This window comes from Brachyhypopomus gauderio, chromosome 1 (genome assembly GCF_052324685.1).
Source record: "Brachyhypopomus gauderio isolate BG-103 chromosome 1, BGAUD_0.2, whole genome shotgun sequence".
In the NCBI taxonomy this organism is placed as follows: domain Eukaryota; kingdom Metazoa; phylum Chordata; class Actinopteri; order Gymnotiformes; family Hypopomidae; genus Brachyhypopomus; species Brachyhypopomus gauderio.
Genome location: NC_135211.1, coordinates 45,553,163 through 45,569,584, shown reverse-complemented (window position 1 = coordinate 45,569,584; position 16,422 = coordinate 45,553,163). Strand labels below are relative to the sequence as shown.

Genomic DNA, 16,422 nt, shown 5'->3' with positions numbered 1-16,422 from the left:
TGTTTGGTGATCTTAACAATGTGCCTCAGAGTGTTTGGTGACCTTAAAGGGGTCTATCCAGTACTGCACAGATATCTTAATTATAGCCTGAATGTTAACACGTACATAAGCTAATCTTAGAACTCAAAATCTTAGAACTAGAGTTTCTGTGTTAATATGAATTGCAAAGAGGTAAGAATGACTGAGATCTGAGCCACAATATTGAATCACAATATTTGTTTCCTGATTCTGATATATTCCTGAATCTGGATACCAAGGCCAATCACATCAAAGGCAGTGAATGAATGACTCAATCAGAGTTGCACTGCTTTAAAGCTCAAACTCAGACCTTATTAGGAGTGATTGCCCCGATTCCCAAGGGTGGTCCGAAACACAAGCACTCAAACCCATTCAGCATGTTCCTGCTGCACCACGACACGCCGAGAACCGAAGTGGAACCGGGTGATTTAAAGAGCCCTGACACAGCTCCAGACGGAGTGCCAGTCCTCCACCAGCGGAGGAGACTCGGGTCCACGCCTGCCCGCACGGCTTCGGGGGTAATGAAACGGCTAATGTGATTTCCCGGCTCTTGAGATGGAGTGGGGTAACATGGGCGGCAGGGGCGGGTCTGATTTGCGGTGTGACATTGGCGAGGTCTTGGCCACGAGCGTGTGCGCTAACTAATTGCTGCTTAGATAAGCAAATCAAGGTAGAGCACATTGCCAGCAGACTGGGAGTTGTGGTGGAAGCTGGTGGAGGACGTTAGGCGGGTGGAGGGAGCAGATACCTCCGCCGGGGGTGCAGGGAAGTCTGCCCGGCTTTGTCTGTTCAACTTCCTGACTCCCTTCCTGACGCAGCTGCAATGAGCTAAGGAGGAAATGTATTTTTTGAAAATATGGGACGTTCTAATTTATTTAAGGTAAGAAAGCATCAGGGGACGGATAAAGTCAAAGCCTCTGGAATAGGGGTCTGATGAACGTGAGCATGATTAGGCTGGTGAGACTAACAGCAGAAGCAGGCCGCATATCCCTGTGCTTTCTGGTATACATATATGGGCAACAAATTCGACAAATCTAACAATTTGGGATTACTGACAAACCACTCGAGTGCTTCTCAAGAAAGATGGAGAGGGTCATACCTGATCTCCCGTCCCTCTGGAAGTCCACGTGGTACCACTCGCCGTCGTTGACCTTCTTGTTGACTGCCCGCGTCTTGGTGGCGCCCGAGCCCATGTCCATCAGCAGGTACAAGTGGCCATCCAGCATTTCGATGGCGAAGAAGTCCACCTTCAGCGCGAGGGGGCTCTTGACCTCCTTGGTCTGCTGCTTTGGCCTCCCATGACTGAAGAGCAGCAGACCGTTGGGCTCCGTCGTGCGGAAGTCAAAGGAGATGGAGCCTGTTTTCTTGGTGTTCCACTTGTGCAGGGTGATGAAGGCCTCGGGGGTCTCGAACGTGATGGGGTCGAGAGTGGCCACGTTCTCGCACTTGAAAGCAACGACTCCGTGGATCTTCATCTTGGGGTCACCCTGCAAGGCCAATCTGGAGAGCTCGAGCCGTACGTCATTGTTTTTGTACACCACCTGCCAAACGACATGCAAAGAGTCAACAGACAAAGAGGACGCGTTGCACTCGTAGGCTTGTGACAGAACCAGACTCTGAACTCTACACCATGTCTGAAGTGCATCTCATCAAAACTGTGTTTGCTGAACTTAAACTATAAGAATATATTCTGCTAGGTGTTATTTGTGAATATGCATGGTGCTCATTGGAGGACCACTCATCACTCATAAGGACAACTTCATTTTTTGGGACTATGTCTACACCCATGCTTGACTTTTAGTGAAGTTTGTCAAGCTGCCTGCTTCAGTGAACATAATAAACTGGCAAATTAGCATTCGTAGATGAACGGCGTGTTATCGAAAGTTGCGGAAGAAGTGAAGATGGCTGGTGACACCTGCTCCAAGCAAGTGTGACATAACAAAACGGCCCACACAGAGGATACGGACCAAGTTCAGCAAAATGGGGTCTGAAAAACAAGATAAATTAAATTCCAAACAATTCAAAGTACACAGTTATGGAAAAGCTGGAAACATTTCCTTATCACACATAATAGGGCCATACCAAATTCACACCCATGAACATTGTGTCATGGACAGCGAAATCTAAACCTTTTTCCAAAAAATGTCCAAAATAGGGGAAAAAATTATCAGACACTTTTGTCTTCAGTATCATGTGCCCTAACTGGATAACATCGAGAATTAAATGCCAGAACTCATTGCTTCTTACTGTTGCTATGGAGACAAGTCAAACAATATTGTCACGCAGCGTAACAGAGCTCAGTGAACTCAAATCTAACAAAATTAGAAATGCCATCCTGCAATATCTTTGAAGAATCCATAACTGGAGACGCAAACATCCTACCAACATTCAAATTTATTGTATTTATGGGATATTATACATCATATTTGAATACTCTGAAATACTGTAAAAGTCCTAAAACCAGAAAGACTTTGCAGTGAACACTGAAGCTTAGTGTATTGGTAGTAATATACCCCTTCTTGATTTTCCCTCTATTATGTATGATCATCAAGCACATTCCCTTTCATCCCATTGTGCTACTTTGTATATTAAAAAAGTTAACATTAAAATATATCCATCCTATGCATGTTCTCCTTTTAATTTATGGTGTGGATTTAAATTAAACAAACACCGGCTTTCTTGCTTTTGTCAAAAACGTTTTGTTGAAATTACAAACGTCACTGTAGTGTTGGAGGCTGCTTGAGGCACCGGTATTTTACTGATCTAATGTTAACATAGAAGCTAAGTACAATTAAATAACCAATGTTTCCTGTGAACTTAGGGCTCTATAAATATATAACCAAAACAAACATACAAAGATAATTTACAGCTATCAAAGAACACATATCAAGCACAACCTGTAAGGAAAAAAATATATAAAATCAAACAATTAATTTTTGTTCACTTTTCACCACTTGTCATACGGTCCCTAACCCTCTGGCTACAGCACTCCACACTAGTACCTTCTTGTCATACGGTCCCTATCCTCTGGATACAGCCCCACACACCAGCGCAGCTCTGACATGTCAGAGCAGATCCTTTCAAAGGTTCGTGAGGAGAGCCTTCAATCATCCGCTCATCACATAGACGGTCCCCGCTGCGTACCAGCCACACACGTAAACCCCCCCCACCAGGTCTCAGTGTGCTCGTGCAGAGATCCACGGTGGCGCCACTGTGCCGATTTCAACCCCGGCACCGCCAGCAGGGAACAGCTACTCACCTCCAGGAAAACCGCCTGAGCAGGCGGGGTGGGGGGCATCGTTCATTGCGACTAGTGCATTCTGTATGTTTGTGTGTGCGGGGAGGTGCAGTAATTCAAGACACAATAAGAACACACAGCTGAGCACACCACAGGTGTACATGACCCAGATCTCTACAGAGTGTGTGGACTGAATCTTACACACACACACACACACTCGCACAACAAACCCCTACCCATAAAGTACAGCCTAAAGTACAGCCTAAAGGACACCCTAAGAGACCCCAACATTATTCCCAGGAAATCAACGCAAAACAGCAGCTCCCCGCCAGATTTCATAAAATTATAAATGAACAGGTTGAAAACGCAGCCTTAACGTAGTCAGGAAATTGTGGGACACGCGGTTAAAACGGCAATCAGACATTTGACCCGGAACAATATAACCCTTCAGTCATCCTGCCACGCTTTTAAAATGGTGCTGAGCCATTCTATGACTAGCAAGTGTGATACAGAAATCCCAGTGGTACCACATCACATCTTTCTCGAGTCCAGAATAATACTACTGTGCTAAGATTTGCTGTGTCTACCAGCCTTGGCCAACTGTGCAGGTGAATAGTGTATATAATAAGCTTCGACATGCAATATCCAGAAAAGTAGTGTTTAGGTTGAACGTTCGACAACGCGGACACTTTGATATGGGAAGGATTTACAATGCGTAGCATAGGGACTGCACCCACCCTCTGAAAGACAAACATTTAACAAAAATAGCACTTCAATGATCCAAAATTCAGATTTGATTCTACTATGTGGCTATACTCTATACTAACCAGAACACTGTTCATAGGATCCATTAACTCAGTATTTAATAAGCAGCTGTACTGCTGGGTAATAAGTTATCAAACATGTTTGCAGGTTTTTTGTGATTATTTGTTCTAGCTTGGGCTCATGGGTAATACAACTACATAGGGTTATATTTCATATAAGGTTTATACAAGATGTCAGACAAATTCCAGCATCTAAACCACCTAATAAAACCAGCAGAACAGTGAAATTACAATAACATGAACTGGAATGCCAGTAACACGTAAATGTCAAAGGTCACCACTGTACTGGGCTCTTCCATTATTGGTAACATAAGACACTTAACCACTAAAATCATACCTCAACCATCACACTTTATATAATTGATAATTGTGGACTTTGACATTACCCCCATCACATCCACAAGGATGGTCCCAAAATGTGCCTGGTTTAAGATAATTACCTAAACAGATCTCAAATAGAAACCTTTCGAGGACATGCTAAACATGTCACTCTATGGCTCAGACGCATTTACAATTTTTGTCTAAAACCAATTACAGGTGCCCGTAAAAAAATATGGCGGCATGTTTAGACCAGTGATCCGCACGTGGGGGGGAATAAGGTGTGTGCGTCTGTGTGTGTGTGTGTGTGTGTGTGTGTGGGGGGGGTGATACTGTGTCTGTGGGGGGTGATTGTGTGTGTGTGTGTGAGTTGGGTGATAGTGTGTGTGTGTGTGTGGGTGTGTGTGAGGGGGGTGATGAGGTGTGTGTGTGTGTGTGTGTGTGTGTGTGTGTGTGTGTGTGTGTGTGTGTGGTGGAGGTGATGAGGTGTGTGTGAGTGATAGTGTGTGTGTGGGGGGGTGATGAGGAGTGTGTGTGTGTGTGTGTGTGTGTGTGGAGGGTACATAGACATTGGATGGGGGTGGTGCAGTGCTGTCAGAGTGAAGGGACCTTAAATGCCTGTGTTATGTCTCTCATGTTGTTCAAGAGTCAAAATTTATCTGCACAAAGCGTTTGCTTCAATTACTAGCACCTGGTTTACCTCTGTGGGGTGTATTATGAAAATACTTATGCATTCTGAAAATATGTTTTACGTATTGTGAAAATAAGTTTTACGTATTATGAAAATATGTTTTACGTATTATGAAAATATTCATACAAAAAGATGTGGGAGAAGGTTCCATTTTTCTAAACATTGCTGTCATAATAAACATTAACCTGAAACAGACAGGGTCATGTCCGATTAGCTTGAGACATAACCACATTCCTTCCAGCACACGCTGGCCATTCTCCACTGCACTATCAAAGGAAGGAGCACTATAAACTAGTCAGGAAGGCAAAGAAAAGTGTATTTCCCCCAGAAAAGTGGACTTACAAGCTTGTCTCGCCCAGGCAGGGGAGGGCCGAGGCCGAGAGAGAGTTCAGTGCCTTGCCCCAGGTAAGGATGCAACGCTCAAAGACCACAGAAACCATTAAGTTTGGAGCTCTATGGTTAAGGAGGACAGGGTCCCACAGAAGTCTGGAGCTGTGCACACCAAGCCCAAACTGCTACCACACCCCTGACACCATCCACGTCTGTGACATGATTAAGTGTTCCACATGACGCGCTACAAAAACTTTATCAGACACGTTCCCCGTGCATTCCAAAAGGGGCAATAACTAGGTGGTCCATTTTCTCACACAGCCTCCTGCCAGCACGCAAGCACAAGCCGTTCCCCGGGCTCGGTCCGATTTCCCATCGCCGCCTAAATTCTTCCGCAAAAACCATAAATAGCCCATTGGGGGGAAAAAACGAATGCTGACTTGGCGAGAATCTCTTGGGGATAGTGGAGAGGTTCTACCTGGAGGTGTGTGAGGGCCGATGGGGCAGAATGAGAAGACCGATTCAATTTTTGAGTCACGGAGCCGAGGCGCGCAGCAGATACTGCCAATGAAGCGCGATCAATACATGGAGTCAAGACAAAGGGCACCTTTTAGAGGCCGGCGAGATTGGAAGGGGCTTCGGGTTCTGCGTTTCACCCAGTCAGAAGAAAGTCCCGCTGAACTCATTTGTCACGAGGCCCATAGAACTGACAACCAGGCTATTACCACAACAGCGTTTCATCATCAAAACAGAAGAGTCTGTGCCCGAGGGGGAACCAGGAGTCAGGAGACGGGTGAGCGGGAACGCCAGGGCTCGAAGCGTGACCACGGGCCCGAGCCATCAATCAGACGGACGTTGCATCAAGGACTCGGCCATAGCTCACGTGCCAGGGATTCCGGCATGGGAGAAAGCATGACGAGGGGTCTTGCGTGAGCTGTACGTGACGGGGATGATGTCTGGCTGGAGGCGGCGTGGAGAGCACGGAGGAGACGGGGAGGCGGCATGAACAACATGAGGGGCTCATGAAAAGAATTAGCGACGAGATACGGACAATATTTATCACAAGCCAATTTGCAACGAGGTGGATGGAAGTGTTAATGAAGTGTTCTCAATCACGTCGCTCCCTTTCATTATTTAATTAAGGCAGCCCTCTTACGTTAAGCAGGCACACATGTTATTGCTTGCCACTAACGACTCAGGTTGATAAACATCCCCTTTGTCCTCGATTATTCCATTTAGCTTGATGGTAATTTAAAGCTAGAGCCCTTGCTAAAAATAATGCTAACTGGTGGGTAGATGTTGGTTACAGAATTCTATCAGTTCTTTAGGAATTCAGGCCTTGTTAATAAAACATGCCAATTTGCTCTGAAGAAGGCCAGGGACGGAGTCCTTTGGTCGTCCTGTTAAACCCTACTTCCTGTTCAGTTAATCCACATGCATTTGATGTGATTTCTGAACTCTAAAGTTGACAGACTCTAAATGGCAGTGATGTCTGGAGATACTATAGACATACACTTTTCCACAGGAACGGTAATGTGATTGACGTCAGTGAGACTCCCCCTTTGTGTTTTAATAAGCAGAGTTCTGGAAAGAGCTCAGATCGGAGAGCAAGGCAGCTATGTGCCAAGAAACCCAAGAATGGGATATGGGAAGTCCCCGCAGGACTCTTCGGGGTTCAGCGAGGACAGGGCAGGTCTTCCGGAGGTGGGCTTGGAGGACAGGAACGGAGGGAAACTTCTGAGCTCCGCTGCTGAGCGGGAGAAATAGAACTCATCAAGGTGAGGAAGAAAAGCGAAGCGTGACGTGCTGGACTCATTAAATGGCTGCAGCACCGTGGGTGAGGCCTTGCAGGGTCAGAACCCCCAAAGTGTCCCGTGCAATGTCGAGAAGTTTTTGAGATGTATGGGGATTACAATGAGCAGAATGGTTGGTGAGAGTGATGGCAGAGTCTCTGCTCTCTATCACACGTTCAAAGGCAAACTCACTCGGTTTGTGGGCCACTTGCTACCTTACGTGATTGTGTCATTTTACTGTGCATGCCCGTACGTGCATCGTATATTCAGAACTCCAAACACCTCCCACTCCCAGTTCCAGGAGGTGTACAGGAGGTGTACTTTTATAAACTAGTGCTTGCATGTTTCAGGTTTTAAATGCACCAAAATGAAGCAGGAATCCCTGAACACTAAGTGTAGCTCCAAGACCTTTAAAGTGTGAATAGAGTATAGTAGACTGACACTGTGTAGCCCTTCCTAGCTGGTCTACAGGCATTCCTATATCAAGGATACAATATCCCCAGCCCACGCAAACATAAATTTCTTCTGACTCCATATTGATCCTTAAAAACAAACCTTTACAGGAGTAATTCATTTTCTGAAATGCATCAGGCTTCCTTTACAACCGAAGAAAACTACACCGTGTTATTATCTAAAGTACAAGAATGATATGTCTATGTATTTTAGAGAGATGGATGGTTAAGCATTAGATTTTAATGACAATATTAGCAACAGTTATTGAACATTAAGCTTAGTGCTGTTATAAATAACACGTCAGTGAGGAAATCCCATTGAAATGACGTCCATAACAACCCTAGTTTCCTTTGGGAAAACAAGACCACGCTTTTGGTTAATTCTTGCAGAACCAGCTGGTGTCCCCTTAGGCTGAAGATAAACTACAAATTTGCACCAGCACCATTTTGGATCTGGTCCTCACCTGGAGCTATAAAGAATCATCTATTTGCTTTAAAACATCTCTCAAACGTTTACATTTTGGGAGGGCTGTGAAAGATGTGAGCTGCTCATTACTTCTACTTAAGAAGTTTTTGTTCTGCAAGCGCAATTTATTTCCTCTTCAATAAAAAAGCCCAAACAAACAACACAAACAAGCCAAAGCAACTGCAGCGGGAGAGAAAACGCAGACTGCAGGAGTTTATTTTACTGCATAATTTAGGAAGCCCCCTCAATGGCCATAAAGAAAAAGTTCACAACAAACTGTTTACCTCCTTCAGGCAGCCCATAAAGTTGTTGCTAACGGGCGATCCTGGCAGGTCGGCCGTGCTCGGGCTTCCTCCGACATAGAAGAAGTCGTCCGAGCCCAGCATGGTGTAGTCCTCCTGTGTGTACCCCGTGGTGGTCAGAATCCCATCCACGGATATCGTTACCTAGACAGCAAAGCACAGGAAAAGGACACGCTATACTCCAATAACCTTTTGGCTGTGGTTCGGTTTTTTTTTCCCCCGTTCAGGACTTTTTTTCTTCTTCCACGTTTTTATTTTTTTATTTTTTGGAACCCATTTTCATGTCTTTCTTTTTTAATTAATGAATATGTTTCTATGTTTTGTATTTTGGCCAGTCAGAGGTTCTTTTGAGTGCTAGCCCAGCAGTGCGCTCGTTAGTCTACAGATTGCCCAAAGGTAGGGTTAGTATTGCTTCTACTGCAACTTAAAAGTAACTTAGTAGTAGACACAAAAATGGTGTTAGTAAGTTGTTAACTTGGTTAGTTTTTTCTAGGTCTTATTAGTAGTTTTAGTTGTTTGTTTTGTACTGAAAGAACGAAAATGACAGTAATGCCACGTGGGTTAGAAGTGCAAGCAATGTAAAGCGCAGCTACAGTTCACTTGGAGTGGTGCAACAAAACAGAAGGACAAACGCGTCTGGGAAACAGGCATGCTGGTTTGTTTTTGTTTCTTTTTGGCACATGCACCCAAAAAGAAAGGTTGAGTGCAGAGGTGAAGGGTGGTGCCACAGGCGGGCGGAAGCAGGTGGAGGAGACCATGGGGGGTCAAAGTGGAGAACGGCAGACACAGCCAGGTGTGTTCAGAGGGATCAGCGATGCGGATGGGAACGCCAAGCGTGTGCAGGGGGCGAGGGGGTGGGGTTCTGTGGATTCCATGCCATGCGGACTTAATGGGATTAGGGGTCAGGACTGGCAGAGCCAAGGAGCATCAGGCCCAGAGACTCGGGAGGATGCTCCAGAAAGGGAGGTTCTATGGAACCGGACAAGGATAGTGGTGGGAGGGGTTTAAAACAAAGAAGAGGGAAGAACCAACCAATCGAATGAAGGGGGGGAAATAATTAAGGGAGTTGAAGGAAAGTAAGCAGAGAAGTACCAACCGCAATTCCCTTTTTTTTTTGTTTTTTTTTTGGCTATGACGTCTACAGTAAAAAGAAAGAAAGAAAGACACGGCAAACCCAAACTAAGAAACAATTAGAATGATATCTACCGAACAATGTAGTTTGTTTACCATAGCGTGTCCAATGCCTGAGTGCTTTGTGGAAAAGGGGGGAGAAAGGAAATTAAAAACTGTGAACAGAACACCGACCGTTACTCAAAAAAGATATGATGGCTACTACCAAGGTTAGTACACTCTCCATTAAACGGTCTTGTTAGTAGAATGACACATTCCATGAATGACGTTAGTTTTACACAGCATGTTAGTAATAGACAAAAAGGGGGGGGAGGCAAAAATCAAAACAAAACAAAACAAAAAACCGCAGACTAACATCAACTACAGTTGGTGCTAGCGCTGATATGTCTAACTGCCTCTGTAATGGCAGTTTTGTGTCGGGCACATTGTATTTTTGCAGTCTCATCTGTTACGTAACTGACGCACATCAAGTGGCTCATAAGAGAGAAGGCCTGAAGCATACTGGTCAACCCTCTTTAACGAAAGTCCACCGCCACGGCGCAGTCGAAAGCACAGCCAATCAGCACAGCCAATCAGCACAGCCAATCACCTAGCTCGGTGACCGGCTTGGTCACCCGAGCCTCAATGCCTTCCATGCCTTGATGCTGAGGTAACGGTGATGACTTTTAGGTTCAAACAAGGATCTTTAAAAAGAATGCTGGCGTAGTGGTCTGACAGTACCCATGCTGTCAGAATTAACTCCCTATGACTTCGTCAGTGCCTTTCGCTGATTTCATTACTAATTTATTTGGTATTTGAAGATTAAGGGGAAAAAAATTATACCGTGATTTGAGCAAGGGCATACTCTGTCCAGGATGGGATATGACCTTGGAAATGTGACCCCAAGCAATATTATTTTAGGGAGTCTACTATCTTGAAAACTTTAAATGCGCTGCTTGTGTCTTGTCTTAAAAAAAATTGTAGTAGCCTTGATTTTCCCAGAAATAACCAATCCAATTCTATGGAAGTCTATAGTCTAGTTTCTTCAAAATAAAAGTCTTCATGGCCCACCAGACGGTCCACTTTCTGCTCTGACCCAGCTCCTAGTATACCTGTGACAGATGTTCGGTGTTCTCAATAGTGTGTCCCATTGAGGGCTGAATGTTGGAGCATTAGCACAGCAGTGCATGCAGCTTGCTACCGTACGTCTTTCTCCCCTTAGCTGAACCTTTTGTACCGGCCACTGTAGTTGTAAGTGGATTATTTCTGCTCCCATGTGTGCCTTGTTGAGTGAAAAACCCGCCGTCTTCCCTGTACACTGCACGGACAGCAGTGGCTTTAGAGCCGGCGCTCTAAATCACTGACCCGATTGGCCATTATTGAGCTAAAGTTCAACGTAGGAGCCACAAGAGTCAAACCCAACAGCTAGCTTCGCTTCTTAAGGGTCCATGCAGCTAATGCCGGGATGTGACAATGGTGCAGATGTCCTGCGTGGAACTGGGTGCCACACCGCATCCCTGAAGGTATGTCCCTGCTCAAACATGTCAGCGCCTCCAAAGTGCACGTCATGAAAGCTGGGGGGTGGAGTTTAGGGTGTGTGTCTGCGTCTGCTTGGTGAACCGAGGAGAATTCGCTCAACTCGTCAGCGCCCCCCCCTGCAGTGTTACCTGACGGAGGTTCCTCGTTACTTTGACATCATGCCAATCATTGTCATTAAATTTTCCATTGACGGGCTCCACGAGGGCTTCAAAGGCCCCCGAGCCCAAATTAATGACGAGCGACACTGCCCCGTTTTTCAGCGCCAGGTTGACGTAGTCGGCCGATTTGCCCGTGTGGAGCATGAGCCCGTTCCTCTGCAGCGTCTTGAACGAGAGCGTGATCTCGTCGCTGCTGCTCTGGATAGGGTTCTGCGACAGGTCGTAGCAGAAGTACTCCGAGCCTTTGAAGGTTGCCACGTACTCCTCCTTGCCTGGAAGGGACAGAGAGAGAGAGAGAGAGAGAGAGAGAGAGGGTGGGGTTAGGGAGGAAGAGGGCTATATCAAAGCACAGGACCGCCATGCGGAGTGATGGTTGTGCTGGGTAGCAGTTCTCTCCACCACTGTTTCTCTTATCCACTACAACTGGGGCCCAAACACTGGCACAAACATAGATTCTTCCACAGTGTTGGGATACTGTAACACAAATGGTTGCACTCTCTTAACATCAATGGGTACAACACTGAATGCAATGTGCTCTGGTTTCATGCACATCAGGAAATTCCTTGCACTGTTTTTCTATATGTATCAGTAAAAGGAAACAGATGTGTAAGGTTAAATCCCATTGGCTCCTCTGTTTACCAGTCACCATAGTTATTAATGCCTTGACAGGATGGTTCATATTCTCTATCTCTCCACCAAGACTCCTTTCTCCTCACATCCACCATAGTGCACCTGCAACCCTAACTGCTAATGAAGAACCCTAAAGACTTGTGCTACGTTGGAGAGCTTGAAGAATTGACCACGTTTGCTTGTGCCACAGAAATGAACAAACAAAAGCTATAGTGAGAGATTCTTCTCTATTCTGTTGCAATGTTCTAGTGTGGATATATATTTATAGGGTCTGCTGATTTTTTCCAACTGTCCATGATACCTGGATCACCAATACCCAGGATCAGCATCCTCAATAAAATGTTTTGACAAGGTTCTTAGGTAAGTAGATTCAATATTGAAAAGACATACTTCCTCTGATGGGAGAAATATAAAGTTGGAATCCAAAAAAAGTCAAAGATATTCAGGGGATCTGTGTGTCTCTACTATTGGAGGAAGATAATTTGGGAACTGAGTGATGAATAAAAAGGATATTGCTGCTCTGTATTCCAAATTTAATTTCATGCCAAATATATCTTGTAATTCTAATTTAGCTATTCCTGACTGTTATGAATGAGAGAGTAAAGGAGTGTTCTCCCTCCAAAGAAATTACACTCTCTCTCTCTCTCTCTCTCTCTCTCTCTCACACACACACACACACACACACACACACACACACACACACACACACACACACACACACACACACACTCACACAATCCCAGTGCTGGTGCAACCTGGCTTCAAGCCAAAAACTCCAGCACCAGCCGTGCAGGAAGGTGGGCGAAGTGAGCAGGTCTCGTTTTCCCACTTCCTCCCTCTGTAGGGTCCCTTTAGAGCAGACGAGACGTTTCGCCAGCTAATCTCTCTTTAGAAAAGGGCAAAGATGTCACTCAGTCCTCCTGCTCCCCCTAGAATCATTCCCTGGGTTGGCTTTATCCATCCGAAATTACACGACCTAAAATGGCAACTGTATTCAAGCATAACAATTCTCATTTACCTCTGACATTCAGCTTAGAACGACCCGATATTATACACAGATTGGCCGAATACAAAAACAACTTGTGCAGGACCGATGGACTCCACCCAAAGGTGGTGTTCCAGTCACGTTTATCATCTCGCTCCAGTTGAAACGTCATCTTATCACATCGACAGACACGGACTAGCATCTCTGTGCTGCTGATAGCAGGTGGCATTTCATTATGATTGGGCGGGTCGAATTTTTTTTGTCTGCCGTTGGGAAAGCTTGCGTGTGTATTGATGAGGAAAACGATGGGCCTGCGTCTGTGATTGGGGTGCGTTCGGACGTGAACGTGCCACCACCCAAAGGGCCAGGCCTGTCAGAAGCTCGAGTGGTTCATCTGCTCTTCTCCGCCGCATGTACAGACGCAGAACGGACAACATGATGATTCTGTCATGGAGCACCACTTTGAAACACCAACACAATCATAAACTGGGGCTAGGCTTTACACATTTTGCATGGCATCTACAATAAGGGCTACTGCCATGTATGTTTCCACATATTATCACTTCCTTTCTTTTCTTTATTTTGTGTTTAAGTGGAGTGCAGTGGAGGTTTCCTCATTCAGGAGATCAATATCACGGAACAACCCGAGAGACTAAGTACTATGGGCCTTGAGAAGATGGCGTTAGAAGCATCTGCTGAGGTAAACCAGAAAAAAAACTGGCTACTCGCAAACATTCATTTTCTTTGGGTGCAGTGTGATTTCGGTACACAGACAGCTGACTTTCTGCACAGACAGACAGATGAGCTCACACACATCTCCAACAGCGGCAGCAGTGCAATGAACCTGAGGGTGCAGTTCTCCGAAGGATTACTACTGCACGTCTCACCAAATATAGTGAAGGCAGCTGCTTGTCTACATTTAAATTTTCTTTTTTCTTAATTTGTTACCAAAACAAATGTACCATGTTTATCAGAAAGAGCATTATGCATTATTCTAATTCGTCTATAACTTTTCGACAAATTCAAGACCACAAATTTAATCGAAAACTCTTAAAAGCAAAATGACCGAAATCTTATAACCATCTAACCCTCAAAGTGTAAAATACAAGCTGAAAACACTGCAGAAATACAGGGCTAATAGAAATACAGGCCAGATTGGTAGATCTGTGCAGTTTTTCTTTGCACGTATAACAGGATTGCAGTTTAAAGGCCCTTTGATTCCTTTTTAACTCCTACCTTCAAAATCTAATGAAGTCATCTGCTCTCTACATTTGTTTGAAAACTGACTTAGCTGAGCAGGAAATCACCTCAGTGGCGACTCAGCAGAGCGTCTTACTGACGCCGCTGTCTGCTGGCAAGAACGCACGCTCCGGCTCCCTGCCCTTTTGTACCACCCAGTCCCTTTGAATCGTTTCTGCAAGTACTAAAAAGCAATAGGAGCAGGAAAGAGAGATGGAAGAAGGAAAAAAGCCCAAGTCTTCAGCTGCCATACACCATACACTTCCGCCTGAACCTCTACTCTTCCTCTTTACTTCCCTTTACAGCTGTTTTTACCTCACGCCTACAGTCATCTCAAGAGCTTCCCCAGTGAAGACCCCCTTTTCCTTCCTCAGTGAAGACCCCCTTTTCCTTCTTCAGTAAAGACCACATTTCCCTTCTTCAGTGAAGATGAAGACCTCCTTTCCCTTCCTCAGTGAAGATGAAGACCCTTGCAGACCCCTGAGAAAGTAAGCTACAAATGGCCCTCTTTGCAGGACAGGCTCCTTTAAAAGGTCAGGAGTTCACCTAATGAGGCGGAGCCGTCTCAGCCTGCCGGATGACATGAAGCTGTACATTACGAGTTTAAAGACACTGTTTAAATATTCTCCATCATTCTCCCATCAAGTCCATCAATTTATTGCTCGCACTCTCCCCTGGTCAGATGACTGGCAGACTATTAAATTGACAGGGAGTTAGTGTCAAGTCTCGTATTCTGACCGAAACTCTATTTGCTGAAGATCCAAACATCTTAAAGTGTCTTTTTATTAATGTCATATTCAGTGCGGCGGGAATTTGAGTATTAGGAGCAAAATTGCTGAATGAGTGAATGAATTAATTTTGCAATGCATGACTGTAGTTTCAGAAGGATCAGGGATGCAAGCATGATACATAGAACTTAAGATCTACAGCACCCCCACACTCATTTATTACACACACACACGCACACGCACACGCACACACACACACACACACACACACACACACACACACACACACACGCACATGCACTACTCTTCTGAGCACTTACAGTGCTGAGAGATTGAGATAATCTTTCCTATTCAGCTGTATTATATCCAAAATGTCAGTTCTTTCCCCCATCTGAGACATTTTGAACTGCTGACTAAGATTGGGTTTGGACACAGAAATAGCGGATAACTAATGTGGCTAAATATAATCTCTGAAAAAATGTAAGGCAAACTTCTTCACACATGGGCACACACACACACACACACACACACACACACACACACACACACACACACACACACACACACACACACACACTGCAAAGGTATAACTACATTCCATTTGCAAATACCCTGTGACCTTCTGACAGAGATACACTATCAAGGACTAACAGGCTAACAAACCACAATGCAATTGGAGCGTCCAGATCACAGAAGTCGTCTGTACAGATAATAGACAAGACAGAAAAGAACGACCTTTTATTGCTCATTGGATGACATCATTTTGGTATCTCCTTTTGTTGCCTTACATTGCTAATAGAATGTGTTTGACTTCTAGTGATGCTAATTCTTAGTTTATGACTGAACCATAATGTGCCAAAACAAACCTGTGGTTCACATAGCTTTGTCCTCTAGATCAGCATTTCACGCCAGGCATGCACTTGATGACGCTTTCATATTTAAAATTTTACCTATAAATACTACAAATGATTAAGATCAGATAAAGAATTCTTAATAAGTTTATGTTTACATTTATACATAGAAACCTCCACCAGTAAAAACAGGTTATCCACAATATGAACTCTGTGACCTTATTTTCTCTCTCGATCTTCTGATAATTCTTCGTAACGAACGGACTAAGGTCTCACCTCACACAAATAAGACATGAAAACCAATTAGCAATAATTGAATTCTATGTGAGAATCATGGACGTAATTTTGTAATAAAAAGTTGGGGGGGACATGGATTCGTCGCTATTTAAATATTTGGTTTTAACCATAAAAACTGGGGGAACCAAACCCGGCTTTTGAAAAAGTGCCCCCCCCCCCCCCCCCAATTTACGTCCGTGGTGAGAATTCACAACCAATGGCTTGGTGTCAAATGGTGTAACATGGCAGCACATAAATATGGTAGACCAGAGTAATTATTCTTCAACACCACAGGTGTTGTGTCTTTGGTGTGTGCACTGCTGTACCACACAAGGATTCGCAATGGATACCAGAGCATACAAAAATTCATGAGCTATGCTCTTTCTGGTCTTATTATAATCTCCAGCAATGTCAATCACAATAGTATTTATTACTAATTTTATAACATCATACAGTGCTTGTATTTTTATTACT

General features: G+C 44.6%; 1 protein-coding gene across 20 annotated transcripts in view; it reads right to left on the bottom strand.

Annotated features, from left to right (window-relative positions):
• Positions 1 to 16,422, bottom strand: part of LOC143522031 (neurexin-1a-like) — a 245,417-nt gene that overhangs the window by 163,044 nt on the left and 65,951 nt on the right. For 14 of the 20 annotated variants that reach the window (XM_077015672.1, XM_077015699.1, XM_077015724.1 and 11 more), the window contains exons 5-8: positions 11,210 to 11,511; positions 9,660 to 9,683; positions 8,415 to 8,576; positions 1,118 to 1,559 (exon numbers count right to left, since the gene is read on the bottom strand). In XM_077015672.1, the coding sequence (XP_076871787.1) occupies positions 1,118 to 1,559; positions 8,415 to 8,576; positions 9,660 to 9,683; positions 11,210 to 11,511 (930 nt within the window). The remainder of the gene's footprint in view (positions 1 to 1,117; positions 1,560 to 8,414; positions 8,577 to 9,659; positions 9,684 to 11,209; positions 11,512 to 16,422) is intronic. The other 6 variants (XM_077015707.1, XM_077015743.1, XM_077015761.1 and 3 more) reach the window with 1 other exon arrangement.